This window comes from Rhincodon typus, chromosome 38 (assembly GCF_021869965.1).
Source record: "Rhincodon typus isolate 14 chromosome 38, sRhiTyp1.1, whole genome shotgun sequence".
NCBI lineage: Eukaryota > Metazoa > Chordata > Chondrichthyes > Orectolobiformes > Rhincodontidae > Rhincodon > Rhincodon typus.
Genome location: NC_063369.1, coordinates 10281564 through 10306655, shown reverse-complemented (window position 1 = coordinate 10306655; position 25092 = coordinate 10281564). Strand labels below are relative to the sequence as shown.

The following is a 25092-nucleotide window of genomic DNA, read 5'->3' as shown; positions in this document are numbered from 1 at the left end:
TCAATGTCCTGGGGGTTATCATTGACCGGAAACTCAACTGGACTCACCACATAAACACAGTGGCTACAAGAGCAGGCCAGAAGCTAGGAATACTGCAGCGAGTAACTTACCTCCTGACTCCCCAAAGCTTGCCCACCATGTACAAGGCACAAGTCAAGAGTGTGATGGAATACTCCCCACTTGCCTGGATGAGTGCAGCCCCAACAACACTCAAGAAGCTTGAAGCAGCCTGCCTGATTGGTACCACATCCTCAAGCATCCACTCCCTCCACCACTGACACTCAGCAGTAGCAGCGTGTACTATCTATAAGATGCACTGCAGAAACTCACCAAATATCCTCAAATAGCACCTTCCAAACCCACAACCACTTCCATCTAGAAGGTAAAGGGCAGCAGACACATGGGAACACCATCCCTTGCAAGTTCCCCTCCAAAACACTCAGCATCCTGACTTGGAAATATATCGCCGTTCCTTCACTGTGGCTGGGTCATAATCCTGGAATTCCCTCCCTTAGGGCATTGTGGGTCAACCCGCAGCAGGTGGACTGCAGCTCATCAAGAAGGCAGCTCATCACCACCTTCTCAAGGGGCAACTAGGGACAGCGCAATAAATGCTGGCCAGCCAGCGATGCCCACATCACACAAATGAATAAAAAAAAGTTGACTCTTAACTGTCATCTGGGCAGTTAGGGATGGGCAATAAATGCAGGCCTAGCCAGAGATGCCCTCATTCAGTGACTCAACAAAAACAAACGTATGTGAGGAAGCAGGCCATTCAGCTCATTGAGTCTGCACTGACCCTCGAAACAGATCCACCCTATCCCTACATTTCCCATGGCCAATCCACGGAGCTTGCACATCATTGTGGACTGTGGGAGGAAACTGGAGCACCCAGAGGAAACCCACACAGACACTGGGAGAATGTGTAAACTCCCCCACATGGCCAGCCACCCCAGATATGGAATCAAACCTGGGTCCCTGGCGCTGTGAGGCAGCAGTGCTAACCAATGGGCCACTGTGCCACCCCAGAAGTGTGTTAAGAACATCCCTGAATCAGGTTGATATGGAAAAATATCCAGATCTAGTTCTGCACGGCAGATTCACAGTCTACTTTATGATTTCAAAAAATATATTCGAAAAATCTCTGCGTATATACATTGTCACAAATGCAGTTCGGTTCTGCATCGAGGAAACAAACAAAGGTTGGAGTTTGACTGTCCAAACAAACCAAACGCATCTCTTACACAGACAAGACTACACACAGCCCCAGGCACATGGGTGACTTTGCTGGAGCCGGAACTGGCTTGTATTTCCTTAGGGAAAGAATCGTTTTGGACCGGGGCATCGACTATCCCTCACCGCCCAGCAACAGCCGGAGCTCGGGAACCCCACTTTGCTGATCGAGAGAGGGCAGTAGGTGTGAAGTGGTTCAGTATTGAGCTGCAGACTGTAGAGTGAGGAGCAAATTCACCTTCCTTCCCCCCGCCACCCCGGAATGTGATTGGAGTCTGTTTGAATTTGTCTCTACGATGCTCTGAGAGCCGATTACCTGTGACTGATCTCGATTACACCCCCTCCCCGGTATCGGAACAAAAGTCATGTCTCGCCCAGCCGGGGCAGGTATCGATACCAACGCCGGACTGACCGAGCCCCCCACGGGCGGCGCGGAGACAGCCGCCGCCGGGGTATCGGTTACTAATCGGAGAGGTATCGAATCGATTAGTCGCGGAGGAGGAGCAGGGGCGGCAATGCTGGAGGTGGCCACCGATTCCGGGCTCTGGGCGAAGGGGAGAGCGGACGCCGGCTCCGGTATCGGCGCAGGTATCGGCGCCGATATGAACTTCACGGGCGAGGAGAGCCCCCCGTTCCTCACCGATTCCTGGCTGGTGCCTCTGTTCTTCGCGTTGATCATGTTGCTGGGACTAGTCGGAAACTCGCTGGTGATTTATGTGATCAGCAAACACCGGCAGATGAGGACAGCCACCAACTTCTACATCGGTAAGTATCGATTAGAATCGGGGATTTCCCTAAAAACAACTTGTACACGATGGAAGCGAGAGGCTTGTTTGTGAGGAGTCAGGTCTAGACTGCAGGGGAAAGGCAACATTTAGTGCCTTTTTAGCCAGATACCTAACCAGCCTGTGATTTTTTTTTTATTTCAAATATATATTTTGTTCCTTAAAAAATCTTCATTCATAGCCACAAGTGCACTTTGGTTCTGTACAATAGCATTTCAAAGAGACAAACAAACATTGGAGTTTGACTCTGTCCCAATAAACAAAGGCATCTCTTATTTGAACAAGCGTTTATTTACATATATTTGAGACATTGGGAGGGATAACTGAACAGACCCCCATTTACCTTCAGCAGGAAGACCTTAGACAGTGGTCTTTCCCCACTGCACCTTGCAGCCAAGCAGCTGCCCCAAGCTTTAATGTGTCCCTCAGCGGGGGACCTCGGAATGTGCCAGTCTGCAACACTCGGTCAGGGTCAACTCCTTGTTCTAGTCATGGGCACCTTACCCCTACTTCTCTCACCAGCTGAGGTTACATGAAGGATTCTTCTTGGCAGCCTCTTCCCTTGCCTGAGGCGTGCTGACCCACAAGTTAAACCACCACCCAGAGTAGCCCTCTGCTCTGGTAAGATTCTGGACATTTTTACTTCACCCCAAGAAAGCACACCTGCTGCAGCACAGACATTGTCAAGGGTTTAAAGGTTAAATTAAAGGACAGATGATTGACTTTGGCCTCATAGTGCCTTGAGTCTGGATGGTGGTGGGACTTTGTGAGATATCGAATGCAATTCTAATGCACTGTGAAGGGAGCAGACGCACAGAAAGTGGCTCAGTGGTTAGCACTGCTGCCTTACAGTCCCAGGGAACTGGGTTTGATTCCAGCCCTGGGTGACTGTCTGTGTGGAGTTTGCATATTCTCCCCGTGTCTGCGTGGGTTTCCTCCGGGTGCTCCACTTTCCTCCCACAGTCCAAAGATATGCAGTTTAGGGGGGACTGGCCATGCTAAATTGTCCCATAATGTCCAGGGATGTGCAGGCTAGGTGGGTTAGCCATGGGAAATGTGGGGGGTAGGTGGGGTGGGGTTGGGAGTCCATCTGGGTGGGATGCTGTTTGGAGGGTCAGTGTGGACTTGACTCTACACTGTAGGGATTCTGTGAAGTTGAATTTTTGTTGCACTTTTTATAATTTTCTAGTCAAAATATTTTGCAATGTATCTTTACAGATGTTATGAGTAAAGTTTGTCTTTGGATGAAGGAAGAGACCATTCAAAAATACTGTCAGGTATACTGTTCATCCCTCTCATTCTCCCTGAAATAAACTGCAGATGCTGGGTCGGTTGAAATTTTAAGGCTATGATCAGTAGCTTTATTAGTGAAAGGTAACCAGGGCTATGTATGGAAGGTGAGTAAATGGAGTTGCACATATTAAATAGGATTAAGAGTAGTTCTTTTGGGCCCACGAGCCTGCTCCACCATTTAATAAGGTCATGGCTTTTCTGCTTACTCCACATTCCTACCTAACCCTAATAACCTTTCGCAACCACCCCCACCTTGCTTAACAAGTATCTATCTCGCTCTGCCTTAAAAATATTCAAAGACTCTACTTCCAGCCCTTTTTGAGGAAGAGAGTTCCAAAGCTTCCTGATCCTCTGGAAGGGGGAAAAAAAACTCCTCAACTCTGCCCTAAATGGGTGATCCCTTTATTGTTTATCAGTGCATGTCAGATGCTGACGATCAGGTCCACCGCACTTTGTGGTGGGACAGACTCCAAGGGTGTTGCCAGGGTTGGAGGGATTGAGCCGTAGGGAGAGGCTGAATAGGCTGGGGTTGTTTTCCCTGGAGCGTCAGATGCTGAGGGGTGGCCTTATACATCATGAGAGACATGGATAGGCATGGACAAGTTGTTTCTGTGCCGTATCTCTCTATGAATCTATGACTGAATGAAGTACTCCTGCTCCTAATCTTTCTAAGAAATGTGGATTCCTCTCAATCACGCCCTTCTCATCACTGAACACAGTGTTTGTTCCACTGGCTCAACTGGGAAATAGGCAAACTTAGAATTGACCAAGAATCTCTTCAAATCGACAAATAGTGCTTGGAATGGGCTCTTGGCTGCAGAAGAAACAAAACTCTTCAGTTCAATTAAGGAAACATTTAACAGTGTGAAGTTGCTAGCTGCAATACTCACTTGCACTGAGCCCCAGTTTTCAATGTGAGAGTCACAGATTTAAAATCTCAAAAATATTCGGAACGATAATATCTCACCCTGTTCTACAAAACTTTGCGAAAACATAGATTTCTATTTAAAAATTCAGCAATTGGTGTCAAAAATCAGATATATGGTGCCTGTACTTATTAATACTCATGCCCTAGCTGAAATCCTCCCATCAGAAAGTCTATTTGTTCCAACAGGTTTGCTGGAAATAGCGCTGTATTCTCTAATCAATTGGAAGAAGAATAACTGCTCCAAGCAATGTAAAATCTCAGTTAACAATACTAGGTTAGCACTGTGGGAGAACTGCGCTGTTGGAGGAACCATATCTCAGATAAGATGTTAAACCCAGGAGCTGTCTGTCTGCTCAAACTAATCCAAGAGATCCCATTGCGCGATTTTGGAGACCTGGGGTTTAATGTCAATATTTATCCCCCAACTAACATCACTAAAAACAGATTGCAACCATAAATTGAACCGTTTTGGTTGAGCTGGTATATCAGATGACTTCATTTTTCCAGTGACAGCAACTGTCCTTTTGCATACATTCAATATAGAAGGTTAATCCACAACAGGCTATATATAATACCATGTTGAAAATCGTATTCTCTACAGGAGTTTCTCAGCATGTCCAAGACGACAGTCGGATGGATGAAGATGATGTGAATGTGTGAATTGGTAAATAAGTAGATATGCATCCCAGTCTATATAAAGAATGCACTTTTATTAGTGTGGGACAAGTTCAGATCCCATATAATCAAAGAGAGCAAGAGGTGCCACTGAAGAAATCATACCCAATGGCAGTCATAATGAAGAGTCCAATTTCCACAGCTCAACCTTGGCAGTTTGTAGAGTTATAGAGCCAGAGTTATTCAGCATGGAAACAGACCCTTCAATCCAACTCATCCATGACAACAAGATATTTTATGTTAATCTAGTCCCATTTGCCAGCATTTAGCCCATATCCCTCTAAACCCTTCCTATTCATGTACCCATCCAGATCCCTTTTAAATGTTGTAATTGTACCAGCCTCCACCACTTCCTCTGGCAGCTTTTTCCATACACACACCACCGTCTGTGTGAAAAAGTTGCCCCTTAGGTCCCTTTTAAATCTTTCCCCTCTTAAACCTATGCCCTCTAGTTTCGGATTCCCCTACCCTGGGAAAAAGACCTTGACAATTCACCCCATCCATGCCCCTCATGATTTTATACACCTCTGTAAGGTCACCCCTCAGCCTCCAACATTCCTCTGAACAAGCCATTCAAGCATCATGTTGGTTTCAAATGAATTTGGTAGATGGTTTACAGGTGAAAAAGAGCTTTGTGAAGACTTGAAATGTGTCTGCTGCTTGCGGATGTTTTGTGTGGGTTCAATTAAACACTTCAGAGAATTTGAAAGTTTGGACTGCGTTCTTGAGTATACATTTTTCTAACAAAGACACTTAACTGGTTTGTTTTGTTTTGATTCATAGATATATAAAATAATGCATACAGGAAAAAGGCAAGGTTAGGTTTTTTTTATGCAGAGGGTTGTAAATGAATCAGAATTTTATCACAAGGCGTAGTTATAGATAGGAGGTCCTGTGTTGTGGTGTGTAGTGTTCTTGCCTCTGTGCTAGATGTTCTAAATTCAAGTCAAACTAAGGAAGGTTTGTTTGTAATGTGGCAAAACAGGTTGATTAGCAACTTGTAAGTCTTTCCAACATACACCAATGTGTTATTGACCAGACCAGACCCCTTAAAAATATTTTAAGAAGGTAGCCTAGAGCCTAACTTTTTCTTATTTTTAAGGCAAATGTAAAGCGCCATGGTCCAGATACAATGTGACTGGTCAAACTACACGATGTTAAGCAAAACACAATTAATTTATACACTGCAGTTAAAATACAACCAGAGAAAGAGGAATTTAAAATAACTGTTGGAAAACTTAACTGAATAATAGATATAGCAACTGTTACTAATTAACTGTTCCAATATAGCAACATCCCATAAACACATCCCTTGGAAAAAAAAATGGAAAATTCACACGCAGGTTCTAACATGCAGTTCTCCAATACAGGGGGAAAAAGCATCATTAGAAAATTCAGAGAGAGTAGTAGCTAGGAGACATTCACTGAAGCTTCCAACTCTGTCGAGACTCCAATAGCTTCTGATGCCACTCAGAAATTTTCAGAGCTGGCCACACCCATTCAGGCTGCATTAAAAAAAACCCAAGGCCTCCCAAGCTATTTACACATGTGGTCTTAACTAGCCAGCTCAGTACTGTTGCCTTACAACCTTTCTTCAAAAAAAAAGGACAATATAGCATCTTAAAGTGACAGTATCGTCAGAAATGACAGGTGGTATAGCGTGGACAACTCACCTGGTTAGTCAAATGATGGAAAGACATTGGAGTTGCTACCATCACTATCCATAGCTACAACATGCTTGGAAAAGAGCATGTTGACACATGGCAACTTGGACTTCTGGGTGGGGTGCGGTAGGCTCAGACACCTGGATGGCCAGTATGGATCAGATCCGGGGTTTGAATCCCCGCTCCACCTGGGATAGACTGGGGCCCTGCTTCCTTGACCTACTGGACGAGGAGATGGCAGTGCTCTGGGTCAGAAGTGCCTTCAGGCAGAGAGCTCACAAAGTAGCAAGGGAAAGATAGGTGAACATTTGAAGTTATACAGAGTAATGGATAGAGAATGGGCCAGAGGAATTAGTTTCGGATTGGGCTTCGGGACACATGGATAACTGCCCCTTAAACACATTGAGTGTTCAGCCAGGAAGCAAGGGAATTCCTATCTGTTCTTGTATGTTTTTGATTGGGGAAACCCTCACTTGGCTACAACTGTGTCTGTCCCGGAGAAGTGGGATCGCAATTCAAAATAAACTTAACAAATGAATTTGTTACTTGTGTAAAAGGTTACTGTGTGTGTGTGAGTCATTTTATTGCTGGGAAGTAATTTGCTTTGGTAATGCGCTGGGTAATATGCGCTATCAGAATGAAATGAAATCCCTGTGAAATGTTTTCAAATTTTTCAATTGTAGTGTATTCATTTTAGATTAAATTTGCCTGGCTGTAGAACAAGTGAACGTTTTTTGACATACTAAAGAAAAATTGTACATGACTAATGCTTTCTGAGCTTCTGGTGCAAAATCTGTCAAGGAGCACTCTTCCAAACTGCAATGATAGTGCCTGAGTTGGTAGAAAAGTAATGGAACACTGTGTTCTGTTCACTGGGATTTAAATTGCTTGAAATGCTGGAGCTGTAGAACGATTGCTCAACCAGACAGGAAATGATGGTTTCAACTTGAGTCTCAGTGAAGTGAGATGGTTCATAGAAATCATAGACTTGAGTTGAAATCATCATCTCCTGTCCAGCCGAGCAATCATTCCACAAGCTCCAGTGTTCAAAGCCATTTAAATCCCAGTGAACAGAACACAGTGTTCTATTGCTTTTCCATTAACTCAGGCATTTATCATTGCGTGACATTTTACTTGTCTAATGCCACTTGAACTAAACAAAACAATCAGCTGTGTAATTACAGATTTTGCTCACTGAATAATTGGATGTTGCAATGAAAAATGGCTTTGAGCTTTTTAAAATATCGGTGATACCAGCTTAGGAAATAGGAGCAGGGGGTAGGTCATTCACCCCCTCAAGACTACTCCACCACTCAACAACGTCATGCCTGATCATCTCCAGGCCTCAGACTACTCTTTTGTTCCTCGTAGCACTCAACTCAACTAGAAATCTATCTACCTTTTCTTTAATTATTTTGCCTCCACAGCTTTCTGGGGTAGAGAATTCACTATCCTCAGAGAAGAAATTCCGTGGCATCTGAGTTTTAAATTTGTGCCCTCTTGTTCCATAACCATGCCCACTAGTTTGAGATTATCCAACTAGTGGAAATATCTTCACAGCATCGACTTGTCACGCTGCCTCAGAATCTTGTTTGTTTCAATAAGATCACCCTTCATTCTTCTGAACGCTAATGAATAAAGGCTCAACCTGTTTAGCTGTACTTGATAAGTCACCCATTTCATCCCAGGAGTCACCCTGGTGAATCTATTTGAACTGCTTCCAATGCCAGGACATCCTCTCTTAAGTACACAGTACTCCAGATGCAGCCTCACCGACACCTTGTACTGTTGTTACTAGGGAGAGCAAGGACAAGATGGCGGCACTGGCCAGGTAGGCAGTACCTGAGCTCCTAGGCCTGTCCAGGCGGTTGTTTCCTCCCTTCTTTCCCTACCCTTTTTGTCTTCTTTCTTATGCCTTTTCTTCATTTACTTCTGGTCGGCGGTGCCAGAGGGGGTGGCATCGCGGAGGGGAGTGGGACTCTTGGTGAGACCGCGGCCTGGTCTGGCGGGGGAACTGGGGATTCCTGGTTGCGGTAGGCCTGGAGCTGGTGACTCCTGGTTATTGGCGAGGGCCGGGGGCTCCCAGTTGCTGGGTGAATGCGGGGGTTCCAGCTCGGGGCCCAGAATCAACGGCATTGGTGAGGTGGTCCTAGTGACAAACAGGTGGCACCTGAGGCATAGCAACTCCTAACTGGTGGGTGTAGAACACGCGACAGCAAGGCAGTAGGGGGGTGGCGGCCCAGGTGTCGTTGGTCAGCTGGCTCTGGACTCGTGGTGGAGGTGGTAGGGTGAAGATGGAATCTTTCTGCTTTATCTTTTTACTCCTAAAATATTCAAACTGGCGCCAGATTATGGCAACGGTTGAAGCATGTCGCTGTGTTTTACTGCGTTGCTCACTGTAGAGTACAAGCGACAGTAAATCATCGTCATTCATTCAGTTTGGGGAGATGGATTAACTGTTGTATGGCCATGCCAGATCACCAGCTGCTGCTCGTGATGGCGTTTGCTGCTACCACCCTCATGAAATGTAAGAAATGACTCAGTTCAGTGTGGCAGAGAGAGAACTACTTCTAGAAAGGTCTCATGTCGTTAACAAGTGATCCAGCAAGATGGCAGCAGAGTATGTCACTCCACTCTCCTCGCTAATTCTATTGCTCTTTCTTTCTTTGTCCTTCCTTTATTTTCCTCCCTTCTTCTCCCTCCCTCTGTAGTAATTCTCTCCCCACACCCCACCCCTTTTAACCACCTACCTTCGGGAACCACGTGGCAGGAGCTGAACGCGCGGGTTGTGTCCTGCAGCGACGGCGAATTGAGTGTGAGCCAGAGGAAAGGAGGTGGATTGAGAGTGAGTGGGCAAGGGTGGGCCGGTGGCACCGGCATGGCGAAGGCTGGAAAACCCCGAGTGGTGCTGTGCCAGTGGAAGGGAAAGTTGGACTCTCTTAAGTTATCTTTTCTTTCTTATCTTATTCTAAGTTAATGTGAATGTGTATGTAAGGCGAAGGTACACACTTCTTCACTGTTTTTACATTGAATACACGTGACAATAAATGATTCAATACCCTCACTAGTTTATTGCTTGTCGGCGGCTGGTTATGGGTTACATTGATTTGAAAGCAATTGTTATACATCCTTTAAGGAGGATCAGATGTTAGGTCCTATTCCTTCAAGATCCCCAGCTGTTCTACCCACATATCCATATAGCAGCATGGCGGACTCTGTACCCAAGTACTTGTACCTTGTGTAGCAATATTATACAGTTTTCACTGTACTCCTGTACTTTTGTACTTGAGTACACGTGACAATCAAAGTCAAAATCAAAATCATCGGATATTGGCTATCCGTTCTCAGTGATGGTTTCCATGGAGATGTATGCAGAATGTCCTCAATCTGTGTCGGTGGATTTATATTCTCACTCTGCCCGTAGACCTGTGCAGAAGTGTGAAAACGCATCAGGTGATTGGTTTGGAATCTCTCAATTGCTCTCAGCGTCATTGGTAAAATCAACGCTCAGCACATAGTCCTGGACCTTGGAAGGTGCCAGTCTGCAACACTTGGTCGAGGTCAATTCCTTCCTTTGTAAGACCAACACGTTTCAGGCAGACCAAAGAGCATCTTTCACCAAGCTGATGGCCCGCCAGACGCAGTCGATGTTTGTCTCGGTGTGCGTCCCAAGGAACAGACCATAGAGCATAGAGTCCCGCATGGAGCTGCTTGGGATGGACCGTGACAAAATCCACTGCATCTTCCTCCAGACTTCTCAGACAGTACAACACTCTCTCAGCACTGCCATGCAGTAACAACTTTGACTTTTTTTTAACTATGGTCCTGGCGTGTGTCTTGAACCCATAGTTTCTGACTTTATAGGAGTTCTACCCTCTGCGATTAACACCAACATGTGGTGGCACGGTGGCTCAGTGGTTAGCACTGCTGCCTCACAGCGCCAGGGACCCAGGTTCAATTTCACCCTCGGGCGACTGTCTATGTGGAGTTTGCACATTCTCCCTGTGTCTGCGCGGGGTGTGCTCTGGTTTCTTCCCACAGTCCAAAGATGTGCAGTTAGGGTGGATTAGCCATGCTAAATTGTGCATAGTGCCCAGGGATGTTTCGGTTAGGTGGGTTAGCCATGAGAAATGCAGGGATAGGGGAATGGGTCTGCGTGGGATGCTCTTCAGAGGGGCGGTGTGGACTTGTTGGCCCAAATGGCCTATTTCCACACTGTAGGGGAATCTCTGTGACAATGAAAGTAAAGTTGTTAAGCAGCTACATGCTAAGATTTCCATGCACAAATCTCATTCGACAAATAAATTTATGAAGAGCCATTGGGAACCAACAACAGCACTTTCAAAATACTAATCCCCTGTAGTGGTAGAAAACTGGCAAATTGATTCTACTTAGACCCCCAGTAATGATCAGAGAGAAATAACATTAATGCAATCAAAACGAGATAGATTTGAATGCAGGGCCTGCAGCTCAAAGACAATATTTCTAATCCACTCCATCTTACTCACAAACACAGTAAATATTGTAATATAAACATTCGATTTTCTTTTTTTTTGTGTAAGAGATGTTGAAAATTTAAATACCTGGAGGTCTGTATATTGAATTTAACTGTGGTGTTTCTGGCAGTTATCGTTTGATTTTGCTAACAAACTAAATATTTTATAAAATTATTCAAGTTTTCCACCCGTTCCGGTCATCACAGATTAGTTAAGTATTTTTGTGGGGTAGCTAATGGTTCTTTTTGTTATATTTAACAGGGTATACAGCATTCATAGAATCCCATTCGGCCCATCGAGTCTACACTGACCCTCCAAAGGGTCCTCCACTGGTCCTCCAAAGAGTGTTCCACCCAGACCCACCCCCACATAACCCCATATTTCTCATGGCTAATCCACCTAGCCAGTACATCCCTGGATACTATGGGCAATTGAGCTGAGCCAATCCACCCTGACAATTGCAGGCAGTAAAAGTGGGAGAGACTCCTGATCAGTTATATGATGGGGACAATATTGGAGCCTCTACATCAGTGTCCATAGCTTCAGGTTACAACATGGCCTAGTAGTATTATCGCTGGACTGTTAATACAGAGGCCCAGGTAGTATTCTGAGCACCTAGGTTTGAATCCTGCCACAGCAGATGGTTGAATTTGAATCCAATAAAAATCTGGAATTAAGAGTCTAATGATGACCATGAAACAATTGTTGATTGTCGGGAAACACCCATCTGGTTCACTAACATCTTTTAGGGAAGGAAATCTGCCATCCTTACCTTGTCTGGCCTACAGACCCACAACAATGTGGTTGATTCTTAATTGCCCTCTGGGTAATTAGGCAAGGGCAGTGCGATGCCATAAATGAATATTTTTAAGAAAAGTACATCATGCCCCCAGCAACACACACCACTTACTGATTATTGCAAGAGAGTCTTCCAAATATAGGAACAGGAAGAGGCCATTCAGCCCCTTCAGCTTATTCCACCATTCAGTGAGATCACGGCTGATCTGTAGCTTAACTCCATATACCTGCCTTTGGCCCATGTCCCTTAAAACCTTTGCTTAACAAAAACTCCTCTCTGTCAGATTTAAAATGAACAACTGATCCAGCATCCACTACCATTTGTGGAAGAGAGTTCAGAACCTTGGTTGTGTGAAGGAATATTTCATTATTTTTGAGTGGCCCCGTTCTGATTTGGCAGTTTATCGCCTTAGCCCCAGAGTCCCCACAGCAGATGTAACATGAAATAACAGAATTAATAAGAATTAATATTAGAGGCATTTGGATCAATTGTAATTTATTGGATATTGACTGACAGTGAATGTTATCTCCTGGGGACTTTGCAGCTGTTGTGGGCTTTTGGAGTCCAATTGTGCTAACTTAATCAAAGCTTTCTGTGCTAAGTGATTTATGATTGTATCCTATGTATTGTTTACACTATACTAGAATCAATTGCAAAAGGTTCCTTGATACTCTGGCAGCGATGAATTAAAATCTTTTACCTCACAGCAAGAAACTGCTTACAGACCGATGACATATTCAGTGCAGAATAAAACTACGTACTTACAAATGCGCTGTCACAGGAGTTTAAAAGCAAAACCTTTTCTTTGAATTTTTTAAATCTAAAGGAAAATTACGAGCATCCCTTAACATCCTCTCCGTTAACATCGCATGTCAGCCACCAACTGATCCAGCTTTCTCTTTGTGACAAGTAACATTGAGGGGCAGCTGGGAGCTGTTTAACCATGAAAGGATGGAGGGGATAACATTACATAAATTCACAAAAGTGGCAAGAAGATGGGCATTTTTAAAAGAGTGGGGTAATGTGGAGAGATATCAGAAACATGACCAAGTTGAATACTTAGAGATGAGAAATATCTATTCAACCCATGACAATACAGGACCATTTCTGAAATCATTCTAGAGTTTTGGAGAGAACTTGCATTTATATAACTCCTTTCACTTCCATAGAACATCCCAGCATACCAGATTAGCAAGAAACTACTTTTGCAATGTAAACACTGTCAGATAAAGAAACATGGCATCCAATTTGTACGTTACCATTTGTGGAAACTTGCTACGAGGTGAACATTTTAGTTGTTTTGGTATTCCTTGAGAATGAATGTTGATCAGAGCAATTGGTTTGAGTCTGCCTTCAGCAGGATGTTGTAGCTGATGTGGCATAATATATGTGTGTACCTGAATATTCTGGTATTGAAGAATCCAACAAACATTAGTTATAACTAACTATTGTGTACCAACACTTCATTCCTCTGGCACATATGTGTTTGGGCTAATATTGAGCTACTAGCTTACAACAGGGGAGCCTGCTTCCAGTGCAGTGTCATGCTTCAGGTGATCCGGGAGTACGATGGAGTACGAGACCTTTATACCCTCGGATCACATAGTGTTAATATCATGAGCATATTTCTTAAAGGCAAATGGATATACTGACTGTGAGAAATAACACAACAGCGTTGCCAATTACACTACACTGTTCAGAAAAGTGCCATAGGATCTTTTATCTCCAGGTGAACTGTTGGGCCTTCGATTTATTCTTATGTTATTTCCTTATCTGGGTCACGCTTCATGTGAAGTGAACCGCTCGCTCCTCAGTCCAAATATGACTGTTTGTCAATGTGACCAACTTCATTGGTTTCCGCACATGATGGATTAGGGGATGATTTCATGTCATTGGGCAGAGCCATACAGGAGCTCGTCCTCACAAAATGTGTGCCCCGAATGTTCTCCTTCCAGCAATCCCAGGATAGAAAAGGCAGCAGGTGACAGAGAGACCAAAGCACAAATTGTATACCCAATATCCCACCTCCACAAGAAAGGAGAGCACTTGGTTCTCCCTTCTTTTCCCTACGTTCCCCTCTATGTTGAAGAACCGGGTAGTATGCTACAATTCCAAGCTTAAGAAACTGATACTTTCCCTTTCTATATTTCCAGCAAATCTAGCGACGACAGACATCATCTTCTTGGTATGCTGTGTTCCGTTTACAGCCACACTTTATCCACTGCCCAGCTGGATATTTGGAGACTTCATGTGCAAATTTGTCAACTACTTACAGCAGGTAATGAGTGGCCATCTCTAGTTGACCCCTAATTAGCAGTGGATTGGGATTGGTCTCTGCTGATCTGTGGAATGGATTCAGCTATATGATCTGTGAGCTGGGTAGTGTTATGATCCTACCTAGTGGTAATACAGAACAAGTCAAATCCAAACCTGGGTTGATAGATCATAAGTTTATTTTTTGAAGCTGGATCCCATGGTGGACAGTAAGAGAACATATTCACAAGAGGCTGCCAGTGTTCTTGAACTAAAGAACACAATATAAAAAAAGCTTAAATTCAGAAAAATCTTAACATAAATAGCAAAACAGAGCAATATCCTTTATAAATTCTCAATCCCAGCAAAGTGTCACTCCTAACGTGATAGAGGTGTACAAAATGATCAGAGGTATAGATAGAGTAGACAGCCAGAGACTTTTTCCTAGGGTGAAGGTAGCTATTACGAGGGGGCATGGTTTTAAAGTGAGTGGAGGTAGATATAGGGGAGACGTCAGAGGTAGGTTCTTTACTCAGAGAGTGGTAGGGGCGTGGAATGCATTGCCGGAGGGAGTAGTGGAGTCGGCCTCATTAGGGGCATTTAAGTGGCTATTAGATAGGCATATGAATGATAGTATAAAGTAGGGACGGAGGATAGATAGACCTTAGGATTAGGGTAAAAGTTCGGCACAACATCGTGGGCCTAAGGGCCTGTACTGTGCTGTACTGTTCTATGTTCTATGTTCTAACTGAACACATTAGTTGGACTGACAATTATAAAGGTACATTGCTTAAACTTGGTTTGTATCCTGTTACGCGGAGGAGATTGGAAGGTGATCTGATTGGGGAGTTTAAAGGATTTAATAGGGAAAACCATTTCCTCTGGAGAAGGAGGAGAAATGATTAAACAAAGGGACTCAATCGTAACATTGAAGCTAGTTCAGGAAATCAGGAAGCATTTTTGCACATAAGAATGGGAGTAGAAATCTGAAATTTTTTCCCAAAAAAAAGACTGTTGATTCGAGGAGACAGTTAGATCTTTCAGCACTGTGAGTTTCACTGGGTAAGAGTTTCAAGAGATACAGTGGGTAACTGGCGTACAATGCAGGCCAATGGCCAACTGCTGTTCTAATGGTCCTTTGCAAAGGAGGAAGGGGATGTGTTATGGGGCAGACCAGACCTCCTCAAAATATTTTAAGAAAGTAGCCTAGACCCTAACTTTTTCTTATTTTAAGGCAAATGTGAAGTGCCTTGTTCCAGATGCGATGCGACTGGGTCAAACTGCTCGATATTATGCAAAACACAATTTATTTAAACACTGTAGTTAAAATATAACTGAAGAAAGAGGAATTTAGAATAACTTAACTCTACTGGAAAACTTAACCGAATAATAGAGACAGTAACTGTTACTAATTAACTGTTTCTATATAGTAACATCCCATAAACACATCCCTTGGCAAAAAGGAAAATTCACAAAAATAGATTAACCCAGCGGCAGAGAGAAACCCCAGCTTCTAGCCGTAACCGAGAGAGGGAAAAGATCACTTCTACTTCTTCAAGCCCACAACACAAACTGCTTAAAGTGAAAACTAAAAACTAAAACAGAAACTAGAAATCCTGGTCTGTGAGAGTTGGCCACACCCAGCCAGGCTGCTTCTATTGTTCCAAATTTTTTTAAAAAACCCAAAGCCTCACAAGCTATTTACTTTCTTACAGAGATAGCAGGAACTGCAGATGCTGGAGAATCCGAGACAACAAGGTGCAGAGCTGGATGAACACAGCAGGCCAAGCAGCATCATGATGAAGGGTCTAGGCCCGAAACGTCAGCCTTTCTGCTCCTATGATGCTGCTTGGCCTATTGTGTTCATCCAGCTCTGCACCTTGTTGTCTCTTACTTTCTTACAGACAGCTCAGTACCTCTGGCTCAATCACTGTTAAAAAGAAAAGGAACAAAATAACCTCTTAAAGCCACAGTATTGGCACCTGAAATGGTACAAAAAGCCAGTCCAAATGTAACACCTAGTGTGTCTTGCTATTTGCCCCCACCTAACCCAAACACCCACCATCTCTGCCTTTTGCTTTAGGTGACTGTCCAGGCGACATGTATCACACTCACTGCGATGAGTGTGGACCGCTGTTACGCGACTGTTTATCCACTCCGGTCACTGCATCGCCGTACCCCGAGGCTAGCAATGGCAGTCAGTGTGGTCATCTGGATCGGTGAGTGCTGATGGTGGGGGAAAGGCACAAAGAAAAACATTTGGAGGGATATGGGACCAGTTTAGTTTTGGAACATAGACTGGTTGGACCGAAGGGTCTGTTTCCCATGCTCTATGAGTCTATAACCAACATCACCAATACACAGAAGATTCTGGGAAGACACAAGGACAAGTTAACACTTTGTTTTTCTGTCTTCAGTAGCTGAGCTGGAGGACTCCATCTAGAATCCCTGCAGTGTGGGAGAGGCCAATCAGCCCATCACATCTTCACCAGCCCTCTGAAGAGTATCCTTCCCACACCCAGCCCCCTACCTTATCCCTGCATTCCCCATGGCTAATCCATCTAGCCTGCACATCTCTGGACAATTTAGCATAGCCAGTCCACCTTACTTGTACAGTGGGAGGAAACCGGGACACCCAGAAGAAACCCACATGGATACAGGGAGAACATGCAAACTCCACACAGACAGGCACCCGAGGGTGGAATCGAACCTGGGTCCCTGGTGCTATGAGGCAGCAGTGCTAACCACTGGGCCACTGTGCTGCCTGGTCTAGGGCCTTCCAAAGCACAGAGGGATGATGGCTGGGAACTTGGGTAAACATATTCTTTCAGATGAGCAAAGTCCTGGACCAATGGGACTTGCTAAGAGGTTGACAGCAGGGAACAAAGGAGGTGAATGGACCTGCTTGGTTATGGGATGCCTGTGCAGTGACTTGTATCACAAGCCTTTTATTCACACTCTATTTCATGATTTGGAGGCACCCCCTACCCATTAGTATGCCTTCAGCCATTATTTTTTGGTGTTGGCTCTCAGGGGTAGCTCCCACACTGGACTCCGTCAGGACCAGGCAAGGCACACAGTTCAGCAAAGTTGTGACCTGGGGCTATCAAGCAATTTATACCCGGGCACTGGCAAGAAAAGTGAGTGAGGGTTGCTTCAGTTCACTTCACTGCCATACTTAAGGATTACCGAAGTACCTGTGTTGAACTGGGAGAGATGTAGCTGGTCGTGGGGAGCAAGACATGACTTGGCTCTGATGACGAGTATAGCTAAATAAGTTGCTGCTTTTTAGGGTCTAAGTTAATGTGTTAAGAATGACAAGTTATGAGATGATGACTAGCAAGGGTCAGTCAGAAATAAGAATTCTGACAGACAGGTATGACAAACTACACATCCCAAAATACTGGGGAGGCGATGGCCTAGTGGTGTTGTTGCTGGACTATTAATCCAGAGACCCAGGTAATGCTCTGGGGACCCGGGTTTGAATCCTGCCATGGCAGATGGTGGAATTTGAATTCAGTTTTTTAAAAAAAATGCCTGGAATTAAGACTCTAATAATGACCATGAATCCATTGCCCATTGCCGATTGCCAATCTGGTTCACTATTGTCCTTTTAAGAAAGGAAACTGCCCTCCTTACATGGTCAGGCCTACATGTGACTCCAGACCTATTGCAATGTGGTTGACTCTTAATTGCTCGATGGGCAATAAATGCAGACCTAGCCAGCAATGCCTTCATCCTGTGAATGAATTTTAAAAAAAAGCTTCACATAATTGGCTTCCTTAGTTTTGCTCTGGTGTGGCAGCCATCTTGTAGTGGCCATTTTGCGGTGGCCATTTTGGGGCAGCCCACAGCAATGTCTCACAAGCAGCACTGAGGTGACTGGAGCATTGGGCAGGGATTGGGCCTGCTGTTTTGTTTGAAATAGTGCCTGTGGCATCTTTAACATTCACCAGTGCAGAAGAACGTCCTCAATTTAACAGTCCACCTGAACAATAAAGCAGGAGTCTTCGTAAATGTGCCTTTGCAGAAATAAATTACACCTCAGGTCAAAAGAGGAGACATTGCAAAGGATTAGCAGAAGGTTGAGGAATGTTGTCAGAGATATACAGGGGCGGAGAAGTTCAGGGAGGAGATTCTGGAATAAGGAGCCTAGGCACCTGAAGACATACCCTGCAATGGTTCAATTATAAATCTCATGTCTCCTTCTGATCTTCACACTGCTGCATCACCTTGAGATTACAGATCATAGGATTAATGGAATCCTCAGTGAATCACAGGATTAAATGGGAACATTCATATCACTTTACAGAGTGAAAAATCTCAATAAGAGGTAGGTTTTTCTGCTTCCTTTTTAGCTGTTCTTATCCTGAACTTTAAACCTTTCACCTCTTTTCATCCTCAGATTGATACTTGGTTTTGTTTCCTTTATCCAGGTGCATCTGTTCGTCATTTTTGACCTTCTTTTATTTTGTTCTCCCTTTGCAGGCTCCTTCCTTCTGTCTGTCCCCATGGCAATGTACCACAGATTGGAGCAGGGCTACTGGTATGGGCTGCAGACTTATTGCATTGAAGCATTTCCGTCAGTATTGCAGCAGAGAGCCTTCATTGTGTACACGTTTCTTGCAGTCTACCTGCTTCCCTTGTTCACCATCTGTGTGTGCTACACTGTCATGTTGAAGAGAGTGGGCCAGCCCATGGTTGAACCCATTGACAGCAACTATCAGGTAAAGAAAGCAAGAACGTCCCTTTATCAGGTGCTTCCTCAGGTATCCCAAAGACCTTCACAGTCAACAAAAGTCTCCTTTTGGAAGTCGGGAAACACATTTGGGAGGTGAAAAAGAGAGGGAGAGACTGGGGGGGAGGGAGAGAGAAAGACTGGGGAGACGGTAAAGAGAGACAGAGACTGGGGGCAGGGAGAAGGAGGAGTGAGAGAGAAAGAGAGAGAGGGAGAAAGGAGATAAGGAGAGGAGGAGGAGAGACAGAGACTGGGGACAGGGAGGGGGAGAGAGACAGAGACTAGGGGCAGGGAGAGGGAGGAGTGAGAGAGAGAGAGACTGGGGGCAGGGAGAGGGGGAGAGAGACAGAGAAAGACTGGGGATAAGGAGAGGGGGAAGTGAGGGAGAGAAAAAGAGACTGGAGGCAAGGAAGTTGAAATAACTGCACAGAGGCTGGTATCCTGTCGCCAAGTCACCCTTTATTTACTAGCGCACAGTACACTGGCTGTGACCAGCCAGCTCGGAGACAGTCCTCAACCAAGGAAATTCTAATCCCCTGATTATATTGGCCAGCCAAGGCTTTTCTTACTGGCCCAGGTTTATAACTCCGACCAAGAACCTTGCAGTTAACAAGGTCCACCTGGTCACAATCACTACATTGGAACAATAGAAGCAGCCTGAGTGGGTGTCGTCGAGCTCTCACAGATCCTGGATTTAGTTAGCTTTCGGCCGTTGTTGCTTGGCTGTCAGCAGGGTTCGACGACAGGGAATCTCTTCTGGCTACTACGCTCTCTCTGTAAGAATTGTCTTTTGCTGTTCTTTCCTCCTGAATTGGAGAATTGCATGTGAGACAATCTGTATTCTGCTTTTTCTTCTCTCTCTTTCTGCTTTTTGTCTGCTAGAGCTATTCCCTCTTTATGTCCCCTTTTCCTCTGCATTCAATCGTGAATGTAACTTTTTCATGTTCAAGCTGCTTCATTTGCAATTGAATTTTAACCATTTCCAAAGATTCCGATGACATCTCTGGCACTCGTAAATGTCGAGCGATCGCTGCAATTATCTCCCCTTTTTGCATGAAGGAGGCAACCCCAACTCCAGCGTGCCTGCCAATTCCAAAAGTCACTTTCTTTAAAACTCCCAATGTGACCTTCTCCACCCCTGGAAGCTTTTAGTGACTGAAAGAGCCGCTACTACAGAAGGCACACCCTGTGTAAACCAACCGAATTCAACACCCGAAACAAAAGATACTAACACTTAACTATTTGCAGCCTTTGAGCCCAGTCATCCTAAACCCAACCCGGGAATTAAAGATTTTGATCCAGATAAGAACGCCCAATTAGTAGTGGACCCGAGCAGACCTCCTCAAAATACATTAAGAAGGTCCCTTAGACTCAACATTTTCTTATTTTAAAGGTAAATGTGAGGTGCTGTGTCCCAACTGCAATTCAATTGGTCAAACTACTCGACATTAAGCAAAATATAATTTATTCAAACACTATATTTAAAATGCAACAAAAGAAAGAGGAACTTGGAATAATTTAACTTTATTGGAAAGCTTAACAGAATAATAGATTATCTAACTACTAAACAGTAACTGTTCCAAAATTTGACGATATGAAGGTGGGTCGAGTTGTGGATAGTGTGGAGGGCTGTTCTAGGTTACAAAGGGACATTGATAGGATGCAGGGCTGGGCTGAGAAGTGGCAGATGGAGTTTAACCCTGAAAAGTGTGAGGTGATTCATTTTGGAAGGACAAACTTGAAAGCAGAATACAGGGTTAACGGAAAGATTCTTGGCAGTGTTGAGGATCAGAGGGATATTGGGGTTCATGTCCACAGTTCCCTGAAAGCTGCCACCCAGGTGGATAGAGTTGTTAAGAAGGCGTATAGTGTGCTAGCTTTCATTAATAGAGGGATTGAGTTCAAGAGCCGTGAAGTTATGCTCTAGCTATACAAAAGCCTGGTTTGGAGTATTGTGTCCAGTTTTGGTCGCCTCATTACAGGAAAGATGCGGAAGCATTGGAAAAGGTGCAGAGGAGATTTACCAGGATGTTGCCTGGAATGGAGTGAAGGTCTTACGAGGAAAGATTAAGAGAGCTAGGGCTTTTCTCTTTAGAACGACGAAGGATGAGAGATGACTTGATAGAGGTGTACAAAATGATCAGAGGTGTAGATAGAGTGGACAGCCAGAGACGTTTTCCTAGGGTGGAGGTAGCTATTACAAGGGGGCATAGTTTTAAGGTGAGTGGAGGTAGATATAGGGGAGACGTCAGAGGTAGGTTCTTTACTCAGAGAGTGGTAGGGGCATGGAATGCATTGCCGGAGAGGGTAGTGGAGTCGGCCTCATTAGGGGCATTTAAGCGGCTATTAGATAGGCATATGGATGATAGTATAAAGTAGAGGTGGAGGTTAGATTGACTTTAGGATTAGGGTAAAAGTTCAGCACAACATCGTGGGCCGAAGGGCCTGTACTGTGCTGTACTGTTCTATGTTCTATAGTAACATCCCATAAACACACCCTTTGCAAAAAGGTAAATTCAGAAACAGATTTTCTCACATGCAATTCTCCAATCCAGGAGGTAAGAAAAGCAAAAGACAATTCTGAGAGAGAGAGTGTAGTAGACAGGAGAGACTCCCTTCCTTCGAACCCTGCTGAGAGCCCAGCAACAACAACTGAAAACTAACTAAAATCCAGGATGTGTGAGAGCTTGACCACGCCCACTCAGGCTGCTTCTATTGTTCCAAATTAAAAAAAAATCCCTAAGGCCTCACAAGTTGTTTATCTTCTTGTAGACTGCTCAGTATCTGTTCCCAATCTTCTCTCAAAGAAATCAAGACAAAATACACCTCTTAAAACCACAGCATCATCAGAAGAAAGAGAGACTGGGGGCAGGGGGAGAGACAGAGAGAGAGATGGGGATAGGGAAATGGAGAGAGAGAGAGTGAGAGAGACTGGAGATAGGGAGAGGGCAAGAGGGAGAGTGAGACAAACTGAGGATAGGGAGAGGGGGGAGAGAGAGGGAGAGACAGAAAGAGAGAGAGATGGGATGGGAGAGGGGGAGAGAGTGAGGCAGAGAGAGAGAGAGACTGGAGATTGGGGGAGGGAGTAAGAGAGAGGGGGTATAGGGAGGGGGGAGACAGAGACAGAGGGAGAGATGAGGGTGGGGTTTGGGAGCGTAGAGAGAGAGACTGGGAATAGGGAGGGGTTGAGAGAGAGATTGGGGGAAAGAGAGAGAGAGACTGGGGATTGTAAGGGGGGAGGGAGAGTCACAGGGAGAGAGGGAGAGACTGGAGATGGAGGGTGTGTGGAGAGAGAGAGAGAGAAGAGATGGAGAGAGACTTGGGATAGGGAGAGGGGGAGAGAGAGTTACAGAGAGAGAGAGGTAGAGACTGGAGACGGGGGGAGAGAGAGAGAGAAAGAGAGAGAGGATAGAGACTGGGCACAGGAAGAGAGGGAAGAGAGAGAGAGAGAAAAAGAGAGAGACAGGGGATAGGAAGGGGGTAGTGAGCGAGAGAGACTGGGGAGTAGGGACAGGGCGAGAGAGACAGAGAGAGAGAGACAGACTGGGGATGGGGGGGAAGAGAGAGCGAGAGACTGGGGATAGGGAGAGGGGGTGAGAGGGGATGACTGAGGGTGACGGGGAGAGACTTGGGGGCGAGGGTGAAGGATATTATCAATGAAGTATTTCTAAAACATTTGAAAGGGACTAAGATTGGTCCCAATGGCATGGGGTTCGATCCTGTTATGGCTGTGGTTGAATTCAAGACCTCACACATTGTTTCACCCATTGCGATCGTCATGGCACTGTGGGTTAGACCAACCTCGGTGAGAGAACTCAAGGAGAACAAAAGATTCTCAACAGGAACTACCAAGGGTTTCCAAGGTTAAAGTTCCTCTTTCAATATTTGAAGAGACAGGAGTCTATCAGCTTGGTACCAGCCTTCTGTAAACAGCAGTCCCCATAGGGTGCACTGTCACAAGCAGAAATAACACCTTAACTTCATGTTGATAAGTTTCCTTTCTAAGATTCTGTTGCTATTTTGATTGTTTTGTTACAGTGCCCACTTCTTGGAAAAGATTAGAAAGAGACTTACTGGCACACTGAGCACTGGTATTTGGGAGGCCTTGGATCCATTTGATGAAATGGGTGGCTAGCACTGCTGCCTTACAGTGTGATCTTGATCCAAGGGATCCAAGTTTGATTCCTAACCTTGTGCAAATGTCTGTGGGGGTTTGCACAATCTCCGCGTGTCTGCGTGGGTTTCCTCCGGGTGCTCCAGTTTCCTCCCACAGTCCAAAGATGTGAAGGTTAGGGTGGGTTAAATTGCCCGTAGTATCCAGGGATGTGCAAGCTAGGTGGGTTATCCATGGGGAATGCAGGGATAAGGTAGTGGGGTGGGTCTGGGTGGGATGCCCTTTGCAGGGTTGGTGTGGACCAAATGGCCTACTTCTACACTGTAGGGATTCTGTGAAAGGAAGATGAAGGTGGGACCAGGACAAAATTACATTTGGATGACATTTAATTGCTACTTATTGTGAAATGTGAAAAAGCTGTCAGTTCATTCCCATGTACTCTCTTGCAGCAGGTCCCCCACTTATCAGAGAGATCGATTGCTATGAGAGCCAAGGTAACCAAGATGGTGGTGGTGATTGTATTGCTGTTTACCATCTGTTGGGGGCCCATCCAATTCTTCATCCTCTTCCAGGGCTTCTACATCAACTTCCAGGCCAACTATGAGACCTACAAGATCAAAACCTGGGCCAACTGCATGTCATATGCTAACTCTTCAATCAACCCCATTGTCTATGCATTCATGGGTGAGAGCTTCAGAAAGTCCTTCAAGAAAGCTTTCCCCTTTATGTTTAGGAAACGAGTGAGAGACAGCAGTGTCGCCAACGGCTCCAGAAATGCAGAAATGAAGTTTGTCACAGAGGAGTCTTAAGTTCTTGGAAGATGACAACTGACTTGAAAACAATTCAATTATCATTAACCAAATGGCAAACTGAAATTCCTTGTTATTAACTTGTAATGCCTGTTTCTTGGAAATAATGAGCCAGATAATGACATTTGCCAAGATTCTAGATCAAGATCTTGTGAATAATTTCCATTCGGAGGAGAATTTACCATTCAGTCCAACAACTTAGTTCAGACTCGATGGGCTAAACGGCCTCTTCTGTACTGTATGACTCTAAGCCCATTCTCTCCGTGACTCATCTATCATACTGTCCACCCAACCCAACTGATCTGTTTTGGAGTTTAGCTAATCCAGTGATCCATTGCAGCTGTATTGGAGCTACCTAACTCAACTCATCTCTTGACATCTATCCAACCCAACTCACAGTCAACAACAAACATCAGCCATCTAACTTGCAGTGTTCAAATGAAGTGTGACTGCATGGCTTCTTGTTGTCAAATAATTGTGTCAACTCCAGGACGATTACCCTCCAGATATTCAAAATGCTTTGTCAGACAAGACTGGAGCTAAAGCAGGAAGCTCATTCCAAACTGTGAAATTCTAGGTTAGCTACGGGATTAATGGATGGGAGGAAGATGGTAAAAGTTAATAACAGGCTGCTATTTATGTGTAGGGGGCAAGCGGGTCAAGTGTCTTTGACTTGTGCCTGAAGAGACAACTGCAGGTGGAGGTGCCCCATCAGAAAAGAGGTTGCAACGTATTGTGTAAGAGGGAGTTTGCATTCACATTTGGCAGCAATTGTCTTTTACACCCTCTGCACTTTTAAAGTCAGTTAGTTACTCTTAAAAGTGTACCTTCTTGTTGTAACTTAGAAATATTCCAGCCATTTTATGCACAATAAAGCGTTACCATCAACAATGGAAATGCATGATAAAATGACGTGTGTTTTCGGTGATATTGTCTGGAATCTAACCTTCATTCAGGACATTTGTTTGAGTACCGCCATTGTTTTCAAACAGCATGGCGTCTTGTTTTAACACCTGTTATAGACCAGACCAAACCCCCTCAAAATATTTTAAGAAGGTAGCCTAGACCCTAACTTTTTCTTATTTAAAGGTAAATGTTAAGCAAAACTACTCAATGTTAAGCAAAACATAAATTTATTCAAACACTATAGTTAAAATACAACAAACGAAAAAAGAAATTGGAATAACTTTACTGGAAAACTTAATAGAATAATGGACACAGTAACTATTACTAATTATCTGTTCCAATATAGTAACATCCCATAAAAAGGCAAATTCAGAAAACAGATTGTCTCACATGCAACTC

General features: G+C 44.6%; 1 protein-coding gene across 2 annotated transcripts; it reads left to right on the top strand.

Moving 5' to 3' along the window:
* The first annotated feature begins 1370 nt into the window (after positions 1–1370).
* kiss1ra (KISS1 receptor a) lies at positions 1371–24699 on the top strand. Of its 2 annotated transcripts, none has more exons than XM_020517424.2 (5): positions 1371–1998; positions 14027–14151; positions 16210–16345; positions 18615–18853; positions 23431–24699. In XM_020517424.2, exons 1-5 carry the CDS (start codon positions 1599–1601, stop codon positions 23785–23787), a joined length of 1257 nt encoding a protein of 418 aa, XP_020373013.2. In that variant the 5' UTR covers positions 1371–1598; the 3' UTR covers positions 23788–24699. The 2 variants fall into 2 exon arrangements, with proteins under 2 accessions (XP_020373013.2, XP_048473839.1); XM_048617882.1 differs by having other exon boundaries at positions 23428–24699.
* Positions 24700–25092: the final 393 nt, after the last annotated feature.

Excerpts from the sequence above, each read along its gene's own strand:
- kiss1ra (XM_048617882.1), top strand. The coding sequence starts at position 1,599 with ATGTCTCGCCCAGCCGGGGCAGGTATCGATACCAACGCCGGACTGACC. Across the intron at positions 14,152-16,209 it reads TTGTCAACTACTTACAGCAG|GTGACTGTCCAGGCGACATG; the intron begins GTAATGAGTGGC and ends CTTTTGCTTTAG. Across the intron at positions 18,854-23,427 it reads CCATTGACAGCAACTATCAG|CAGGTCCCCCACTTATCAGA; the intron begins GTAAAGAAAGCA and ends ACTCTCTTGCAG.